At 41.6% G+C, this 19,893-nt stretch overlaps 1 protein-coding gene across 3 annotated transcripts in view; it reads right to left on the bottom strand.

Moving 5' to 3' along the window:
- The window catches only part of gstz1 (glutathione S-transferase zeta 1), a 37,423-nt gene that overhangs the window by 9,000 nt on the left and 8,530 nt on the right, over positions 1 to 19,893 (bottom strand). The window contains exons 2-5 of one of the 3 annotated variants that reach the window (XM_048599907.1): positions 17,927 to 18,049; positions 2,863 to 2,914; positions 2,303 to 2,370; positions 1,365 to 1,445 (exon numbers count right to left, since the gene is read on the bottom strand). In XM_048599907.1, the coding sequence (XP_048455864.1) occupies positions 1,365 to 1,445; positions 2,303 to 2,370; positions 2,863 to 2,914; positions 17,927 to 17,947 (222 nt within the window). In that variant the 5' untranslated portion in view covers positions 17,948 to 18,049. Of the gene's footprint in view, positions 1 to 1,364; positions 1,446 to 2,302; positions 2,371 to 2,862; positions 2,915 to 3,023; positions 3,080 to 17,926; positions 18,050 to 19,893 lie in introns of those variants that run through there. The other 2 variants (XM_020512832.2, XM_048599908.1) reach the window with 2 other exon arrangements.

Here is a 19,893-nt window from a genome sequence, read left to right on the forward strand (position 1 = left end):
GGACCATTACCATCTAATAAAGAGTATGGGAGAGTTCCAGTCCTGCTAGTTAGGGATGTCAAGAGTGACCTAGTTAGAATGAGAAACAGGAGGAGGCTATTCAGCCCTTCAGATCTGCTTTGTCATTCATCATGATCACTGATTTTCTACATTAACTCCAGCTTCTTACACTATCCCCACATCCATTACTTTCTTTCATATCCATATAATCTGTATTGAATATACTCAATAGCGGAGGCTGCCTGTGCAAATAATTTCTCTCAGAAGACTTTGGCAACCAAGTGTCAACAACAGTGAAATCAGTGACACATTTGGTGATTACTGGAAGCTAAAACTTTCATGAGAGGAGGATAAAAAAAAGGAGATTTAAGGACAATTTATCATATTTTAACTCCATTAATTGTTTTTCAAAATAAATGTTTGTCAGAGTCATCAAATATGAAAAGGAACCTCAAACTGTAACTTTGCTTGGTTGTAGTAATCACTTGCACGGGCAGCTTAGCTCAGTGGACACTCACTTCTAGGTCAGAAGACAGTGATGGTCAAGCCACACTTGAGATTTGAGCTCATGTATGGGCAGACACTCCAACACAGTACTGAAACAGCATTGCACTGTCAGGAGGATGTCTCCTGTAAAGATGCGTGGCATTAGACATTAAAAATTCCATTGGCATATTCAAGAGAAAAAAAATGATCTCACCCTGTACTCTGGACATCATTTCTCCTTCAATGAGAAATAAAACACTTCATTAACTGAAGAAGATAGTGACATTTACTAGAATGACACAAGGGAAGAGGGATTTCAGTTATGTAAAGCATCTAAGGAAAGTGAAGCATTCCCCCAAGAGCTAAGGGAGTTGAAATGATATGCAATAAAGTTGTTCAAAGTTATGAAAATTATTTTCTGGGATAAATAAAAGAGAAATTATTTTCAACAGTGGGGAAGTCAATAAACAGCAGATTTCAGATATTATAGAGTCATTCAGCATAGAAACAGGCCCTTTGCACCCACCCCACCGACCATGTCAACACCGATCAATAAACACAAACTACATTAATCCTATTTACCTGTACTTAGTTCATAGCCGATACTCGGCTTTTTAAGTGCTCATCCGGATGCTTCTCAAATGTTGCAAGAACCTGCCTCCATCACCCTCTCAGGCAGCACATTCCATCTTTCTACCACTGAATTAACTTGGATTCACCATTTTTGGTGAGTGCAAAACAGGTCAGATTACAAATTAAATATTTACACAGCCAGAAAACAGACTTTGGAACTCTGACCTCAGATAACAACTGAAAAACATCAATCAGTAACAGAAAACGAACTCCCCTCTTCCCTTTCCCATAACAAACAAGCTTACCGATTGGGAGAGGATAATGCCATCAATAGCAAGAGCTGGAACTTGCTTCATTGGATTGATAGTCTTGAACGAATCAACATGCTATAGAGATGAGAAGCCACAGATTAACATGGAATTTAAAGATTATCTAACAGTGTAATACTTCCAATGCACTCCTAATTCCACAAGATAGTGTTAGGTGTTGGCTGCAGATAAAAACTGGCTACAAACTACAGTCCCCTAGTTCAAAGGGGGATGCAATTCAGAGAAAGTTTTCCAGAATATTAGCTGGAGTGAGTGGGTTGTCTTATGAGGAAAGGTTTGACAGGCTAGGCTTCTATCTGCTGCAATTTAGAAGAGTAAGAGGCCACTTGACTGAAATATAAAATCTTGAAGGGTCTTGGCAGGGCAAACGTGGAGAGGACGTTTCCTCTTGTGGGAGAATTGAGAACAGAGGGGTCACTTGAAAAATAAGTGGTTGCCCATTTAAGACAGCTGAAGAGAATTTTCACTGCCATCTATAAGTCTTTGGAACTCCATTGTAGCAGAATGCTTGAACATTTTTAAGGCAGAAGTAAATAGATTTTTTCAGATGCAAAGGGCTGAAAGGTTATTGGTGGTAAATAGGAATGTGGAGTAATCAGATCAGCCATGATCTTACTGAATGCTGGAGCAGGCTCAGGAAGCCAAATGGCTTACTCTTGCCTTGGATTTGTAAGTTTACCTACCAGACAGACAAACCTGTACATTACTTTCTGCCCTACAAAAATAGGTGGTAGGCTCTTTCACTCCTACCTTATTCAGAAAATGGGTGTTCCACAGCGCTTAGAAGGGAGTTTGTGCAGTTAAAAATGACAAAAATTGACAAGAAGGGGAAAATTCTCGGGGATGGAAATGAGGTATAGTGTAATGGCTCAGAAACAGGGCAAGGACAGATGTGGAAAAGGCTGGAAACATACCTGCTGGCCTCCGCTTTTAATCAGATTGACGGCTACCTGGTCATAAGCGACTCCCTTGAAAGCGAGAGCTGTGTGGTCACAGAGATGGGGGGAAAGGTTTTACAAACTCTTAAATGTAAACACATTTGAAAACTCTCACTTGCATTCCAGTGTGTCTCCCCGCTGTGTAAAATCAAAGATGATCATTTGGAATATCTTTTTAATCAACCTGCTCAAACAGAACTGCGGATGCCGGAAATGTGAAACAGAAAAAGAACGTGCTGGAGAAACTCAGCAAGTCTGGCAGCATCTGTGGAGAGAAACGGGACCCAAAATGTTAACTCTGCTTTCTCTCCACAGATGCTACCAGACCTGCTGAATTTCTCCAGCATACTCAATTTTTGGTTTTGCTCAGACACACGGCTGAAGGAGCTGGGACTTAAACTCAAGGTAGAGACACTATCGTTGAGACACAAAACCTCTGCAAGCACGCAACAAAGAGACCATGCAAGTTTAATTTCTGCTACAGCCAGAGAAGGCAATGCTCCAATTTCCCAAGGCTTCATTGGTCAGCTACTCACCAATTCGCACTCTCCATGAGCAGGAACTCCTGAAGTACGTGTATAGCACAGGCTGTAGAAAGAAACAGCTGTTAGAATCACATTCGTTAACACAACTTTCACAGCCTCTCGGCGCTGCCCTGCCCTCAGTATTATACTGCTGCTCCTCTCCCGATACTAACTTTTGGAGACGAGGCCATGTCTCCCGCTCCGTCCCAGTGCCTGTCCACCAATTCTCCGCCCCCTTAAAGAGACAAATATGGTTCTGCAACCAAAATCAAAATGTGCGCGGAGCGTTCGGCCACGAAAACAAACCAACAATAAACCACTCCAAAGGACTCCTATTCCTCTACATCTCTGGCGATTTTTAAACCTCTCTCTCCTCACAGGCTGTAGATCAAATGGAAACAATTTTAGACAGAGCTGGAGAACCATACTTTATACACAGGAATAGGATGCAATGGAATATAGGACTGGGTTAGATTGTAATGTGGATTAGACTCGTGGTTCAAGGGACATGGCAAGAAGAGTTTAAAGCCGTTTCCTTACCATCATTTCTGTAATTCTCCATGTACCTGACATCTGCCTCCATTGAAACACAACCCCAGTGGTACTGTAACCCTCCCTCTGAATTCCATCAATCTTATTCTTTTAAATTGAGTCACATCACGTTTGACCAGATTGCAAAGAGGATGTTCACTCCGGAGGACCAATCGAACCAGGAACATTCCTGCTCACAATGGACCCTTACTCTAAACCAGCATCCCTCAGGATGATGACATCACCGAACAGCCTCAGTACCACTCATCTGCTTCAACCTCAACCACAACATCTTCACCTTCGACAACCAGTTCTTCATCTAAGTGCACGGAACAGCCATGGGGACCAGGTTTGCTCCCCAATATGCCAACATTTTCATGCACGGGTTCGAACAAGACTTCTTTGCTGCACAGAACCTCCGACCAATACTATGCACCAGATACATTGACAACATTTTCTTCCTTTGGACTCATGGTGAGGAATCACTGAAACAACTACACAGTGATATCAACAAGTTTCATCCCACCACCAGACTTACCATGGACTACTCTTTAGAATCAGTCTCATTCTTGGACACATGCATCGCCATCAGGGACAGACACCTCAGTACGTCACTCTACCACAAGCCGACAAATAACCTCACAATGCTGCACTTCTCTAGCTTCCAGCCAAAACATATTAAAACAGCCATCCCCTATGGACAAGCCCTGTGCATACACAGAATCTGTTCGGATGAGGAGGAACAAGACAGACACCCGAGGGTGTTAAAGGACACCTTCATAGGAACAGGATACAATGCTCAACTCATCGATCACCAGTTCCAAAGGGTCACAGCGAAAAACCGTAATGACCTCCTCAGAAGACAGACACGGGATATGTCCGATAGGGTCCCCTTCGTTATCCAGTACTTCCAGGAGCAGAGAAACTACACCATGTTCTTCGCAGCTTTCAACACATTATCGATGACGATGAGTATCTCACCAAGATGTTCCCCACGCCTCCACTTCTCGTCTTCAAACAACCACCAAACCTTAAACAGACCATTGTCCGCAGCAAACTACCCAGCCTTCAGGACAACATCAACTACAATATTATACAACTCTGTGATGGTAACCTCTGTAAGACATGTCAGATCTTCGACATGGACACTATCATCACACGTGGGAACACCACCCACCACGTGCATGACAGATACTCATGTGACTTGGCCAACGTTGTCTATCTCATACGCTGCACGCAAGGATGTCCCGAGGCATGGTACATTGGCGAAATCATGCAGACGCTACAACAACGAATGTATGGACACCGTGCAACAATCACCAGAACGTTCCCTCCCAGTGGGGGAACACTTCAGCAGATCAAGTACATTCAGCCTCAGATCTTCGGGTAAACATCCTCCAAGGCGGACTTCGGGATACACAACAACAGAGTCTCCGAGCAGAGGCTGATAGCCATGTTCGAACCATGAGGACAGCCTCAACCAGGATCTTGGGTTCATGTTGAACTACAGGTGACCCCATCGCACTATACACACTCACACACACACTCTCTCTCCACCGCCCCCCCAATGCTTCACACACACACTCTCTCTCCCCTCTCACACATACACACACACACACACGAATCTATGGGGTGAACTGTTATTTGCAGATACATTTTATTTTGTTCAAAAAGCACACAATTTATAGACAGTCAGTCAATATGGTGTTTTATAAATTCCTACTTTAGAAATAAAACCAGTCTGACTCCAAACTAAAACACAAAGAGATTCTAAACAAGGCCTCATACCTAATATGCATTGTCCAACCTAAAATGTCACCTCTTCTTTACACCAATAAAACCTTTAGTTCTCTCAGGACAGTGACTTGAAAGGAATTCAGGGATTTACATAGGTTTATTTAGTACATCCTCAATGGTGTGAACCTTTGATCTTTTACTTAAATTCTGTCTGACACCACCTCTCTCACTAACACCTGAAGAAGGACTGAGGCTCCAAAAGCTTGTGTTTTCAAATAAACCTATTGGACTATAACTTGGTGTTGTGTGATTTCTGACCTTGTGTGCCCCAGTCCAACACCAGCACCTCTACACCACAGTTTAAAAGAAACATGGGAACAGAAGAAGGCCATTCAGCTCCTGGAACCTGCTCAATGGAGATCATAGAGGATGTCAACTCTAATGACCTGCCTTTACACAATACTCCTCAACACTACACTCCTTACCAGACAATTACCTATTGATCTCAGTGCGGAAAGCTCCAGGTGACCCCCAGCACCCACAGCCTTTGAAAATCGACTCCTCCAGATATCCACTAGCCTTCACAGAAAGCTGATCACTGACATCTGCAGAGATTATGGTCCAGCTGTGCTTTTAACATGATGTCCGCTTGTCATGGTTTCTTCCCTAGAGGTAGTAGCTTCTCTAGATCCACTTATCAAATCCTTTTGACATTTTTAAACACTTTGATCAGAACATCCCTTAATCTTCTAAACTCAGGGGAATGCAAGTCTAGTCAATGCAAACAATTTTATTAATTTACATACAATCATACACCATTTGTTTTTATTCACTCATGGATGTGGCCATCGCTGGCAGGCCAGCATTTATTGCCCATCCCTATTTGCCCTTGAATAATGAGGAGTAGGCCACTGAGCCCATTTAGGCCTGTCTATCCACCATTTAATAAGATCCTATCTGCTCTGATTACTTCATATTCCCAAACCCAATCATCTTTCACCCCCCTGCACATCAAGAATCTACCAAATTCTGCCTTAAAAATATACAAGGACTCAAACTCTCTTCCTCAGAAGGTAGTAGAAGCAAAAATTCATGATCCTCTGAAAGAAAAATTCTCATGTTTCAATGGTCACCCCGATTTTTAAACAGTTCCCTTAGTTCTTGATTCTCCCACAACAGGAAACATTTTCTCCACATCTACCATGTCCAGATTTCTGAGGGTTTTATATGTCTCAATTAAGTCACCTCTTACTTTTCTAGACACCAGAGTCCAGCCTGTATAGTATACGCGAGTTCACGTTCCTGGCAGCTTCTGCATCGATGAGGCAGTCCTAGCTCTGACTCGTGGCTACAGCAGCAGAGGCGAGTTTGGGTTCTCAGTGGCATCGGCAGGTTCATGGAGGTGGCAGAGGTGAGTTTGGGTCCAGTATGAGACCCAGCAACATCAGCAGTGGCTGCACTGGTGGGGTAGGCCTGAAGCAGACTCATGCCAGTGGCGGAGTTGAGTTTGGGCTGGTATGGTATCTACTGGCATCATTAGCTGCTGCATTGGTGAAGTCAGTGAGGACTCAGTGGTAGGGCATCAGTGGAGGTAACATGGTGCCAAATAATGGCAACTTTCGTTCCAGCAGCAGCAAAGGAGACTCGTGCCTGGCCACCAAACCCATGGTGGAGCACTTAGAGTCACAGAGACACAGAGTACTACAGCATGGAAACAGGCCCTTCAGCCCAAACTGCTCCATGCTGACCAAGGTGCCCACTCAGCTAGTTCCAATTGCCTGCATTAATTCCATATCCCTCTAAACCCTTCCCATCCATGTACCTATCCAAATGTTTTTTTTTAAAATGTTGCTATTGTACCTGCCTCAACCACATCCTCTGGCAGCCCTTTCCATATGCGTACCACTCTCTGTGTGAAGAAGTTTCCCTCAGGTCCTTCTTAAGTCTTTCCCCTCTCACCTTAATCCTATGCCCTCTAGTTTTTAAGTTTCCCTTCCCTGGGAAAAAGACAAATGTATTCATCCTATCTATGGCCTTCATGATTTTATACACCTCAATAAGGTCAAGCACGGGAATTCCTAGAAGCCTGGTACTCCACTAAGAAAGCCATCAAAAACACAGAGCTAGAGCCCATATACACTCCATTGCGAAGGAAAACCAGAAATTAGGTAATCCAGTTCAACAGACACCAGAGTTTAAATAACAGGTGGGAAAATACAACAGCGCTTCATTGGAGGCTGCACTGATGATGTTAGCTAGCAGGGTAATGAAACATCTGCAGAACAACGAACCAGCTCAGCGAGCCAACCAACCACAAAGTCCTATCCTGGCCAACCTCTCCCAATAACTCAGGTCTACTAGTCCTGGCAACATCCTTGTAAATCGTCTTTGCATACTTTCCAGTTTAACTATGTCTTTCCTATAACAGGGTGACCAAAACTGTGCACAATACTCCTGTGGCCTCACCAACGACTTATACAACTGTAACATAACGTCCCAACTCCTATACTCAATGCCTCGACCGATGAAGGCCAGCATGCTACATGCCTTTTTCACCACCCTGTCTATCTGTGATGCCGCTTTCAACGAACTATGTACTTGTACTCCTAGGTCCCTCTGTTCCACAACATTCCTCAGGACCTTACCATTTACTGTATAAGCCTTACCTTGGATTGACTTTCCAAAGTGCAACATCTCACATTTATCTGTACTGAATTGTATTGCCAATCCTCAGCCCACTTTACCATCTGATTAAGATCCCTCTGTAATTTTTGATAACCTTCCTCACTATCAACAGTACCTCCTAATTTTGTATCATCTGCAAATTTACTAATTGTGCCTGTACATTCACATCCAGTTCATTTATGTAAATAACAAATAACAAAGGTCCCTGCACCGACCCCTGTGGCACACCACTAGTCACAGGCCTCCAGTCCGAGAAATAAACTTTAATCAACATCCTCTGCTTCGTACCACTGAGCCAACTGTGAATCCAGTCAGTTAGCTCTCCCTGGATCCTATGCAACCTCACCTTCATGACTAGCCTCCCGTGTGGGACCTTGTCCAAGGCCTTACTAAAGTCCATATAGACAACATCCACTACCCTAGCCCATCCATCATTTTGGTTACCTCCTCGAATAACTCTAAAAGATTTGTCAGACATGACTTCCTGTGCACAAATCCATGCTGACTATCCCTGATCAGACCTTGACTATCCAAATGTTGGTTGATCCTGTCCCTCAGTATCCTCTCCAATAACTTGCCTACCACTGATGTCAGGCTCACTGGCCTGTAGTTCCCTGGCTTGTCTTTGCTACCTTTCTCAAACAATGGAACAACATTAGCCACCCTCCAGTCTTCCGGAACTTCACCAGTAGCTAAAGATTAAGCAAAAATCTCTGCAAGGGCCTCTGCAAAATCTTCCCTAGACTCCACAATGTCCGAGGATGGACTTAATCAGGCCCAGGAGATTTATCCAACTTAATGCGATCTAAGGATGCAAACACCTCCTCTCTGGTAATATGTTTGTGGTCCAAAATATCCCCACTTGTTTCCTTAATTTGCTCAGCATCATGATTCTCTCCTCAGTAAACACTGGGGAGAAAGATTAATTTTTTTAAAAAATCACCCCCATCCCCTGTGGCTCCCCACATAGACAGCCATGCTGATCTTTAAGGGGATCTATTCTCTCCCTAGCACCCTTTTACTCAATATAGCTATAAAATCTCTTGGGATTATCTTAACATAACAAGAAGGACTGTAAAATTGAACACTGTTCCCTTATTGCTTTGTTTTTCCGCTTTTATACTCTATGTTTTGGTTTAATTTTCTGTGTTTTAAGATTGTACCGGAGGTGGTGACACTATATAACACTTATGTCATGAAGTGGTCTATAAATAAATCACATTGTAAGACAAACCACCTATTACAGCTATTAAACTGGTACACCTTCTCTGAACTGCTTCCAGCACATTCAGAAATAACAAACTATGGAGCCAGAGAAACACAGCAGGCCCACCAGCATCAAAGGAACAGGAAAGCTTTCCTGCTCCTCTGATGCTGCCTGGCCTGCTGTACTCCTCCAGCTCCACACTGTGTTATCTCTGACTCCAGCATCGGCAGTTATTGCTATTCCAGCACTTAGGGCTTGGATTAGTACCTGGGAGTATGATGTTATTGCTATTACTGAGACTTGGTTGAGGGAAGGGCAAGATTGGCAACTAGATATCCCAGGATATAGATGCTTCAGGCGGGATAGAGAGGGAGGTAAAAGGGGTGGAGGACACTTGGAGAACTTGAGCAGTGAGGCAATATGGGCAGAGCTCAGAAATAGGAAGGGTGCGGTAACCATGTTGGGGCTGCACTACAGACCTCCCAACAGCGAGCGTCAGATAGAAGTACAAATATGTAGACAGATTATGGAAAGATTAGGAGCAACAGGGTGGTGGTGATGGGAGATTTTAATTTTCCCAACATTGTCTGGGATTCACTTAGTGTTAGGGGTTTAGATGGAGAATTTGTAAGGAGCATCCAGGAGGGTTTTATACAGCGGTATGTAAATAGTCCAACTCGGGAAGGGGCCATACTGGACCTAGTGTTGGGGAATGAGCCCGGCCAGGTGGTTGAAGTTTCAGCAGGGGATTACTTTGGGAATAGTGATCACAATTCCGTAAGTTTTACAATACTCATGGACAAAGACGAGAGTGGTCCTAAAGGAAGAGTGCTGAATTGGGGGAAGGCCAACTATAGCAAAATTCGGCAGGAGCTGGGGAATGTGGATTGGGAGCAGCTGTTTGAGGGTAAATCCACACTTGAGATGTGGGAGGCTTTTAAAGAGAGTTTGATTAGCGTGCAGGATGAGAAATAGAAAGGGCAGGATTAGGGAACCATGGATGACAGGTGAAATTGTGAGACTAGCAAAGAGGAAAAAGGAAGGTCTAGGCGACTGAAAACAGGCAAAGCTTTGGAAGAATATCGGGAAAGTAGGACCAATCTGAAACGAGGAATTAAGAGGGCTAAAAGGGGTCATGAAATATCTTTAGCAAACAGGGTTAAGGAAAATCCCAAAGCCTTTTATTCGTACATAAGGAGCAAGAGGGTAACTAGAGAAAGGGTTGGCCCACTCAAGGACAAAGGAGGGAAGTTATGCGAGGAGTCAGAGAAAATGAGTGAGATTCTTAATAAGTACTTTGCGTCGGTATTCACCGAGGAGAGGGACATGATGGATGTTGAGGTTAAGGATAGATGTTTGATTGCTCTAGGTCAAGTCGGCGTAAGTGGGGGGGAGTGTTGGGTATTCTAAACGGCATTAGGGTGGACAAGTCCTCAGGTCCGGATGGGATCTATCCCAGGTTACTGAGGGAAGCGAGAGAGGAAATAGCTGGGGTCTTAACAGATATCGTTGCAGCATCCTTGAGCACGGGTGAGGACCTGGAGGACTGGAGAATTGCTAATGTTGTCCCCTTGTTTAAGAAGGGTAGCATGGATAATCCAGGTAATTATAGACCGGTGAGCCTGATGTCAGTGGTGGGGAAGCTGCTGGAGAAGATACTGAGGGATAGGATCTATTTACATTTGGAAGAAAATGGGCTTATTAGTGATAGGCAGCATGATTTTGTGCAGGGACAGTCATGTCTTACCAACTTGATAGAATTCTTTGAGGAAGTGACAAAGTTGATAGATGAGGAAAGGGCTGTAAACGTCATATACATGGAATTCAGTAAGGCATTTGATAAGGTTCCCCATGGTAGGCTGATGGAGAAAGTGAAGTCGCATGGGGTCCAGGGTGTACTAGCTAGATGGATAGAGAACTGGCTCGGCAACAGGAGGCAGAGTTGTAGTGGAAGGGAGTTTCTCAAAATGGAGAACCGTGACCAGTGGTGTTCCACAGGGATCCGTGTTGGGACCACTGTTGTTTGTGATATACATAAATGATCTGGAGGAAGGTATAGATGGTCTGATTAGCAAGTTTGCTGATGACACTAAGATTGGTGGAGTAGCAGATGGTGAACGGGACTGTCGGAGAATGTAGCAGAATATAGATAGATTGGAGAGTTGGGCGGAGAAATGGCAGATGGAGTTCAATCCAGGCAAATGTGATGCATTTTGGAAGATCCAATTCAAGAGCGAACTATACGGTAAATGGAAAAGCTCTGGGGAAAATTGATGCACAGAGAGATCTGGGTGTTCAGGTCCATTGTACCCTGAAGGTGGCAATGCAGGTTGATAGAGTGGTCAAGAAGGCATATGGCATGCTTTCAATCATCGGATGGGGTATTGAGTACAAGAGTTGGCAGGTCATGTTGCAGTTGTATCGGGCTTTGGTTCGACCACATTTGGAATACTGCGTACAGTTCTGGTCGCCACATTACCAAAAGGATGTGGATGCTTTGGAGAGGGTGCAGAGGAGGTTCACCAGGATGTTGCCTGGTATGGAGGGCACTAGCTATGAAGAGAGGTTGAGTAGATTAGGATTATTTACATTAGAAAGACGGAGGTTGAGGGGGGACCTGATTGAGGTCTACAAAATCATGAGAGGTATAGACAGGGTGGATAGCAAGAAGCTTTTTCCCAGAGTGGGGGACTCAATTACTAGGGGTCATGATTTCAAGGTGAGAGGGGAAAAGTTTAAGGGAGATATGCGTGGAAAGTTCTTTACGCAGAGTGTGATGGGTGCCTGGAAGGCGTTGCCAGCAGAGGTGGTAGAGGCGGGCATGATAGCATCATTTAAGATGTATCTAGACAGATACACGAATGGGCAGGGAGCAGAGGGATACAGATCCTTGGAAAATAGGTGACAGGTTTAGATAGAGGATCTGGATCGGTGCAGGCTTGGAGGGCCGAAGGGCATGTTCCTGTGCTATAATTTTCTTTGTTCTTTGTTGTTCATATCCTTTCTTAAATAAGGCGGCCAGTATTGTACTCAGTGCTCCAGATGTGATCTTGAAGATCTCCTCTTTAACTGAGACATAGCCTCCCTCCCTTTGAATTTAAATCCTCTCAATAACAAGTCTGGCTTTCCTAATTACTGGCTGTACCTGCATTCTAACTTTTAGTCATTCATTGGTATCCTTTCCCACCTTTTAGCCCAGAGTACACTGCACCTGTTCAAGAGGAAATCTTTTCCTCTTGAGCCTAGAAATGAAAGCAGGTTCTGCTGATATGATATGAGAAAGGCTCTTCAGCTATTATATCACTTCATAAATATTGAATGCTTCCCAGGCAATCTGCAGAAACAGTCGTAGAGACAAACAAATTCTGGCAAAGTTCCCATCCATGACATGAATTCAATTTTTCCTTTGTCAGATGCTGAGAGTCTGTTGTGCATTTCTATACTTGAATTTACCTGCTCATCTGCAGCTAACAGGTGATACATTAACATACATCTTCCACTTTGAACCCCTCAGTGCACTATATGAAATCATTAACTAGAATGTATTCCCAAGAAAAAAATAATTCTCTCAACTGCATGAAGATCAATCCAGTACCCTGATTCATGTTGAATAATAATGTAATAACAAAAGTAAATCACAGAGGTTTAACAAAAGGCGGCATTCTGCCAATCCTTCTAGTGCTAGCTGTTTGTTATCAGAATCCAAAGCTAATCTCATTGTCACACTCCCTATGGATTCACCGTGCTTTCCTGGCAGAGATATAGGAGAAGCTGGGGATGTTCTCCTTGAAGCAAAGAAAGTAAATGAAGATTTAATAGAAGAATTCAAAATGATGGGAGATTTTAATAGAATATACAAGGAGAATCTATTTCTACTTAACCAAATGTCAAGGGAACACATATACAGTGATCAACAAAAAAGCCAAGAGGAAATTAGGAGAATTGTGTTTTGCACAGATTGTTGCTGTGATCAGAATGCCTTCCAGAAAAGGTGGTGGAAGCAGATTCAATTATGATTTTCAAGAGAAAACGGAACATATTGTTTACTCAATAAAGAAGAATTTCAGGGTTATGGGAATAAGTAGTGAGTGAGACTAATTCCATAGATCTTTCAAAAGAACTGCCTCATCACAGGGGGCTGATTGGCATGTATTGTGTTTTATAGTTCCAAGATCTTGGAAGAACCATAACTGCAGACAGTGCTCTAACTTGAAAAGTTAGAGATTTACTTCTTCTTTATTCGAGCCCCTATTTAGAAAACTCACAATTATGCTGCTCTTTTTTTTAAATATAGTGTCCTACCAGTACTCGCACATTCAGGAATTGTGTTTTGATTCTTCAGAGAATTTCCATGAAGTACAAAGTCCCACTCCTTGATTTTTCTTCCAATATGCATTACTCACACTGCTCCACATTAAATTGTACTTTACCTCCATCTCCCATCCTAATAATCTCGCCATATTCCTAAAATCTTATGTAACCTTCCTAACTGACAGAACTGGCTATTATAGCAGCAATGATCTACTCATTTTTCCATGCCTCATTGACTTGCAATATCCTCTTGTTGCTTGCTGGAGCCTCCCATTTTCAAATTGTCCAACATCATCTGTCTCTTTCTTCAGCTTGATCTACATCCTTCAATCACTGTCTTTAGCAAGTGCTCGTGCCTTAAAAATAGCCAATACAATATTTTTTGAGGATATTCACCAACATTCTTTCCTCTTCCACCATCCTGAAAACTTCTGCATTCCTCTGGTGCTCTCCAGTTGACTTGCTCCATCCATTCCCAGAGCCACATCTCACAACTTTCTAATTTTTTAGATGTCTGAGTTTTATCAGCTCTGCACAACAAGACACTCCAGATCACAACACAGACAATTCTTTGCTCAATATCTCTAATCATCATATGCTGAACAATTCTTTACATCTGCATAATTTATTCTTTGCCATTGTGACAGTAGTTCTAACTTCTTTATGACAGTGTCATATGACAAGATGTCTCCCAAATGCTTAAACTGTGATACCTAATCCAGCATTTTACTATTAATCTTAATCCCTTCTTTCCCATCAAAAGTGTCTTTTTTACATTGATTTTCATTCTGCAAGATACGGTCCTATCAAATTATGATTTTAATTCTTGTGCTGAAATCCAAATCATTTCTATGTTATGCCTCACTAGGGTGGCATGCTAGAAATCAAGCCCTGCTATTCTGATTTGTCACAAAAGTTAAAGATTTTTAGAAGGAGCAGAATTTCCCAATTTACATGATTTTAGACCTATGTTGAGAGAAAGCAGGTTACTGTGTTTCACAATTCCAATATAATGGAAGGACCATAATTGCAGACAGAAAGGTTACAGAGCTTTACTGCTTCTTTATTTTGTTATTCAAGCCCCTATTTAGAAAACTCAGCATATGATGAGCAGAGAGATATATTGAGCAATATCTGATAAAATTCAAATCTCCAAAAATTAGAAAGTTGTAAGACGTGGTTCTGGGGATGGATGGAGCAAGTCAACTGGAAAGCACCAGAGGAATGCAGAAGTTTTCAGGATGGTGGAAAAGGAAAGAATGTTGGTGAATATCATCAAAAAACGCCAGTAAGGTTGGATTGGCCAAATTTTGAGGTATGAGCACTTGCTAAAGACAGTGATTGAAGGAAGAGGAGCAGGATGTAGATCAAAAGCTGAAGAAAGATCAGGTTACTGTATTTAACAATAATTACTATTTAACAAAAATACATGTTTTAACTACAGGTAAACAATTATAATTCATTGGCATCTAATTCTACTAGTTCAAAGACTAATCCCGTTATAAATTCCCCTTTACGTTCACACGGACAGGAAGAAAAAAATGCATGTTAAAGGCAAGTATTTCAATGGTCCTTGTTCACAGGATCTGCCAAAATTGTCCTTGTGCTAATCAAAGCACTACTTCTCAGTCTTCCTTCTCCAGATACTTTCAATGGTTGGCAGGAGGCACAAGGTGAATTGTAGAGATCTGTAAAAGACTTCTGACTTATTAAAAGTCGCAAGTTATCACAACGGCTGAAGAAAGGGAACATAGAAAGCTCCTGAGCTGTTGTAGATCTGATTGCTTATCCCTATCTTGTTCACAGCCCCAAGATATTCAGCTACATGTGAGCCAACCAGACAACTGTTCGTAGACAGAATGCCTTTGTCATTGATAACTGATCACTAGACCACAGTCCAATCAGCTACTTGTTGCTGGCTGAATCTCCATTTGTACATGCCCTTGGCCTCAGCTCCTCTGCAGCCTCTCCTACTTTTGCTTGTATCAGCAGCTGTTTAAAGAGTACTCACAATGAATGTCAGGTTACTTACTTTCTAAAATCTTTCAATTCCTGGTTTTAAAATAATTATTTTCCCATCTAAGTCCAGATATAAAAATATAGAAAAAGATGACATTATCTTTATATCTATATCATCATTATATATTAAGAATAAAAGATTAGCACAAAACCCTGGAGTAACTCCACCTCCAGCTCTTCCCAAACCCAAGCAACACCAACAAGGCTGATACAAAAGCAAAGTACTGCAAATGCTGGAAATGGAAAAAAAAAATCTGGTAATATGGAGGTCTGAAGGCATCTGTGGTGAGAAACAGAGTTAACATTTCAGGTTGATGAGCCTGACCTAAACATTTTCAGCTATTTTGTTCTTAACTCACCTAACATAATTCTACTTCCTGCCAGCAATTAGCTTTCTACCCGTGTGGTTACATCGCTTCTAACATTGGGCACGTGAACATATCGAGCTGAATGTGTGACATTTTATCCAATCCTTTTGTAAATCCATTTATTACACTCCAAATACTTCTAACAAACATTATATATGCTGAACAGCAAGCTGCCTTTGATAATTCTGTGCTGGCTACCCTTCACTAACCAATGGATTTCCGTAACCTTACCATTTCTACTTTGAATCAGAAATGTTTTTGCTGATAATCAAGAGTAGATTATCTGACTATTTTCACTATTTTCCCAGGATCTCTGCTGAGGTTTAGAGGATTGAAACCCACTCCCCCCCCATCTCAGGGAAATCCTACAAAGATCATTTTTGTTTACTTTCTTCAATAAAGTGTTAAATGAGACACTTTCCAGTCTGTGTACAGTTTGCATATTTAGGGATAAAAGAAAATAGTTTAAAATCTTTCTCTCTTCAACACAAAACAAAATATCACTGATGATGGAAATCTGAAACAAACAGTAAATGCTGGAAACACTCACTGTCGCTACAGAGAAAATAAAATCGAGACAATTTTCAAAGCTTACTCTGTTTTTGCTCCAAGATATGACTTGAATGTTTCCAGCTTTTTCTGTCTTTCTCAAGTAACTCTGTTTATTAAGAAAGATGAAGTTTTAATAATGAATTTAAAAAACAATAGTATGACCAAACAAACCTAACATGGCTTTCTGAAGGGAAATTATGTTTGCCAAATCAATTAGTGTTTTTGAGGATTGTAGAGTCGGTAAAAGCAAACCAGTAAATGTAATGACCTTAGATTTTGAAAAGGCATTTCATAAAAGATTAATATGTAAGAAAAAAATGTATAGAATTGGGATTGTTTTATTAGTGTGGATAGAGGATTGGTTAATTGGCAAGAAATAAGCAGGAACAAATGGGTCATTTTCAATTTGGCCGGCTGACTACCTGAGTGCTTTAAGAAACAGAATGGGGCTTCAATTATTTGTAATCTATATTAATAGCTTAAACAAAAAGAGTAATATATCTAAAGTTTGCTGATAATACAAGGATAGTTAGGAAAGCAGCTGTTAAGAGGACACAGAGGCTGCAAAAAGATCGAAACAGGGTTAAGTGAGTAAGTAAAAAAGTGGCAGATGAAGTATAGTGTGGGAAGGTGTGAGGTTATTCATTTTGATCTTAAGGTTAGACATGAACATGGTAAAATTTGTATTATCTGGCTAGCACTGGGATCGAGTGGCACTGGAACATCAAAAATACCGGCTAACACAATGCAGCTCATGGTAATGTGCCTTGACGTATACTAGAACTGTTTAGAGTCTCTCCACCTTTGACTCTTTTCACCGTAAGCAACAAGGGAAAATACTTCATCTTTCAGCAGTTCTTTTGCAATCACTTCAGCCTGAAGCCATCAGTATTTTATTAGCAACTATAATATGGGTAGTGTCGTTTGGAAATTCTGGTCGGTCAGCCACTGGATTATGTGAGTTTTGTTATACAAGTATTTTGCAAAAAGGCGTGAAACTTTTAAACATTGATGTTCAGAAGAACTTGGGTGTACTCTTACAAACAACAAAGTTAGCATGCAGGTTACAACAGGCATTTAGCAGGAAATGGCACATTGACCTTTACTACAAGGGGTTTGGAGTAAAAGAATAAAGTCTGGCTACAATTGTATGAGATTTAGTGAGACCACACCTGCCATTGAAGCCCAAACCTAGGATATTAACTTTCCAAAATCCATGTCACCTCTGGAATTCAGTCTGGATCATAATTAAAAGCAGTCTGTAATGAGATCTAGAGACAACTGATCCTGGAGAAATCCAGACTTAGCATTGGTGAATACGTTATTTGTTAGTAAATGCTTATTGATAGCATTGTTGACCACTTTGTGAATGATTGAGAATAACTGGTGAGGTGAGTAGAGTTACCTTCTGTGACTAGGACATATATGGCCAATTTTCCACATTGTTGGGTAGATGCCAACATCATAGCTATACTAAAAACAGCCTGTTAGAGGCATAGTAGTTCTGGAGCACAGTTCTTCAAAGATATTGGGAGAAGATGAGGCTGAGAACAAACAAGAAAGTACTTCTCACTAAATCTCTATGTTCTCTAATTTCCCTGTACTTGTACACTTAATAGATCAGTGATATCAGGAGGAGGTCATACTGTCTGGTTGGTCCACACACCTGCATCATTTGCCATTCCATTCCAGTGTCTCCATTCACCTGCAGCTCTTCATAACGCTCACCTCATTCCTCAGAAGTAGGTATTGATGAAGCTGGATTTCTTTAATTCTCTGCAGCACGTCCCTTTAAGATAAACCAAAAGGTTCATTATCCCAAAACTGAGTACAGACATTTCACTTGTAAAAGAGATCTTATCCGTTGTATTATCATCCTCATAGAGGTACCAGAAATTTGGTTGTATTTTAGCCAATTGGGCACATAGAAAGATTATAGAATGATACAGCACAGAAGGTGGTCATTTGGCCCATTATATTTGTGCAGGCTCTTTGACATGACAATTTAATTAATGTTTGAGGCAAAGCAAGCAGCATCAACAGGAATCTCAATATTCTCCTTGTCTTCTGTGTACATGCATTCTGAGAAACATAGAAATAGGAACTGGAGTAGGCCATTCGGCCCTTCAACCCCACTCTGCCATTTAATGTGAAAATGGATGATCATCCAACTTAGTACCATGTTCCCTCTTTTTCCTCATTCCATTAGCCTTAAGAACTATATTGAACTTGTTCTTGTTTTGGCTTCAACTGCCTTCTGTGGCAGAGAATTTCACAGGCTCAACATTCTTTAGGTGAGGGGGTTTACCCGTGGAGAAATTAATAGCAGAAACCCTTACAGTTTTGGGGCACTGGAGCTCACTGTAATATTACAACCCCGCTCAGGATTGATAACTTCTTTAATAAAAAAGATATCCCCGTGAAGCCAACAGAAAGAAAACCGATGGACAAAAATTCACTTTATAAAGGTTTTACTCTAACACACTAAAGTCTACTCAATTCAAACATCAATTAACATGCAAAGGGTTTTCAAACAGAGATAAATTCCACTTTGAACAGCTGATACAAAGTCTGCTTATAGCTTCAAACACTCAATTTCTGCACAAATGTACTGTCCGAGCATATGCAATGCTCCAGTCTTTCCAACTCTGCCTCCATTTTCTAGATTTTTCTGCTTTCCATTTTGGCCCTTGGCCAACATTCACTTATAGATGTATTCCATTCAAATTCCCCAGGCATGGTTACCATTGACAAGGCACACATTTACAAATCCTCTCTCACTCAGCTCATAAATGTCCGATTGCACGGAATCCACAGGCACCCACTTCGCTGAATTCTTTCAATGGTTTGTAACAGCTGAAGGAACTGTGGATGCTGTAAATCAGGAACTAAAACAGAAGTTGCTGGAAAAGCTCAATGGTTCTGGCAGCATCTGTGAAGAAAAAATCAGAGTTAGCGTTTCGGGTCCAGTGACCCTTCCTCAGGGGTTCTGAGGAAGGGTCACTGGATCTGAAATGCTAATTCTGATTTTTTTCTTCACAGATGCTGCCAGACCTGCTGAGCTTTTCCAGCAACTTCTGTTTTCTTTCTTTCAATGGTTTGGTCAGGTCTGGCAATACTGAAACACCAACAATGGGTCTTGCCCAATCCACAATCTGTCTTACCATCTTCCACCCTCTGGAAATCTCAGTGTTGAATAGGTGTAACTGGACCTGGAATGTTGACTCTGCTTTCTGTCCATAGATGCTGCCAGACCTGCTGAGTTTCTCCAGCAATTTCTGTTTTTGTTTCAGATTCCCAACATCGGCAGTTCTTTGTTATTTATACTCGCTTAACATTTCAGGCTCGATTAGATAGAACTGCTGAAAACAATGCACTTACTGTGTCCATCTTATAGCTTAACAATGTCAACTTGGATTTATATAACAATTATAAAATAATAATACATCCCAACATCTAACAGGAAATGAAGGAAAATTTTGGTCAATGTTAGGGCAAATGGCAAAACATTATCCAAACCGGCATGTTTTAGGAATGCCTCATCAGATAAATGATACAGTGGGAAATCCAGAGTATAGAACATTACAGATAACAAGGTGTAGAGCTGGATGAACACAGCAGGCCAAGCAACAT

Source organism: Rhincodon typus, chromosome 8, assembly GCF_021869965.1.
Source record: "Rhincodon typus isolate 14 chromosome 8, sRhiTyp1.1, whole genome shotgun sequence".
Classification (NCBI taxonomy): domain Eukaryota; kingdom Metazoa; phylum Chordata; class Chondrichthyes; order Orectolobiformes; family Rhincodontidae; genus Rhincodon; species Rhincodon typus.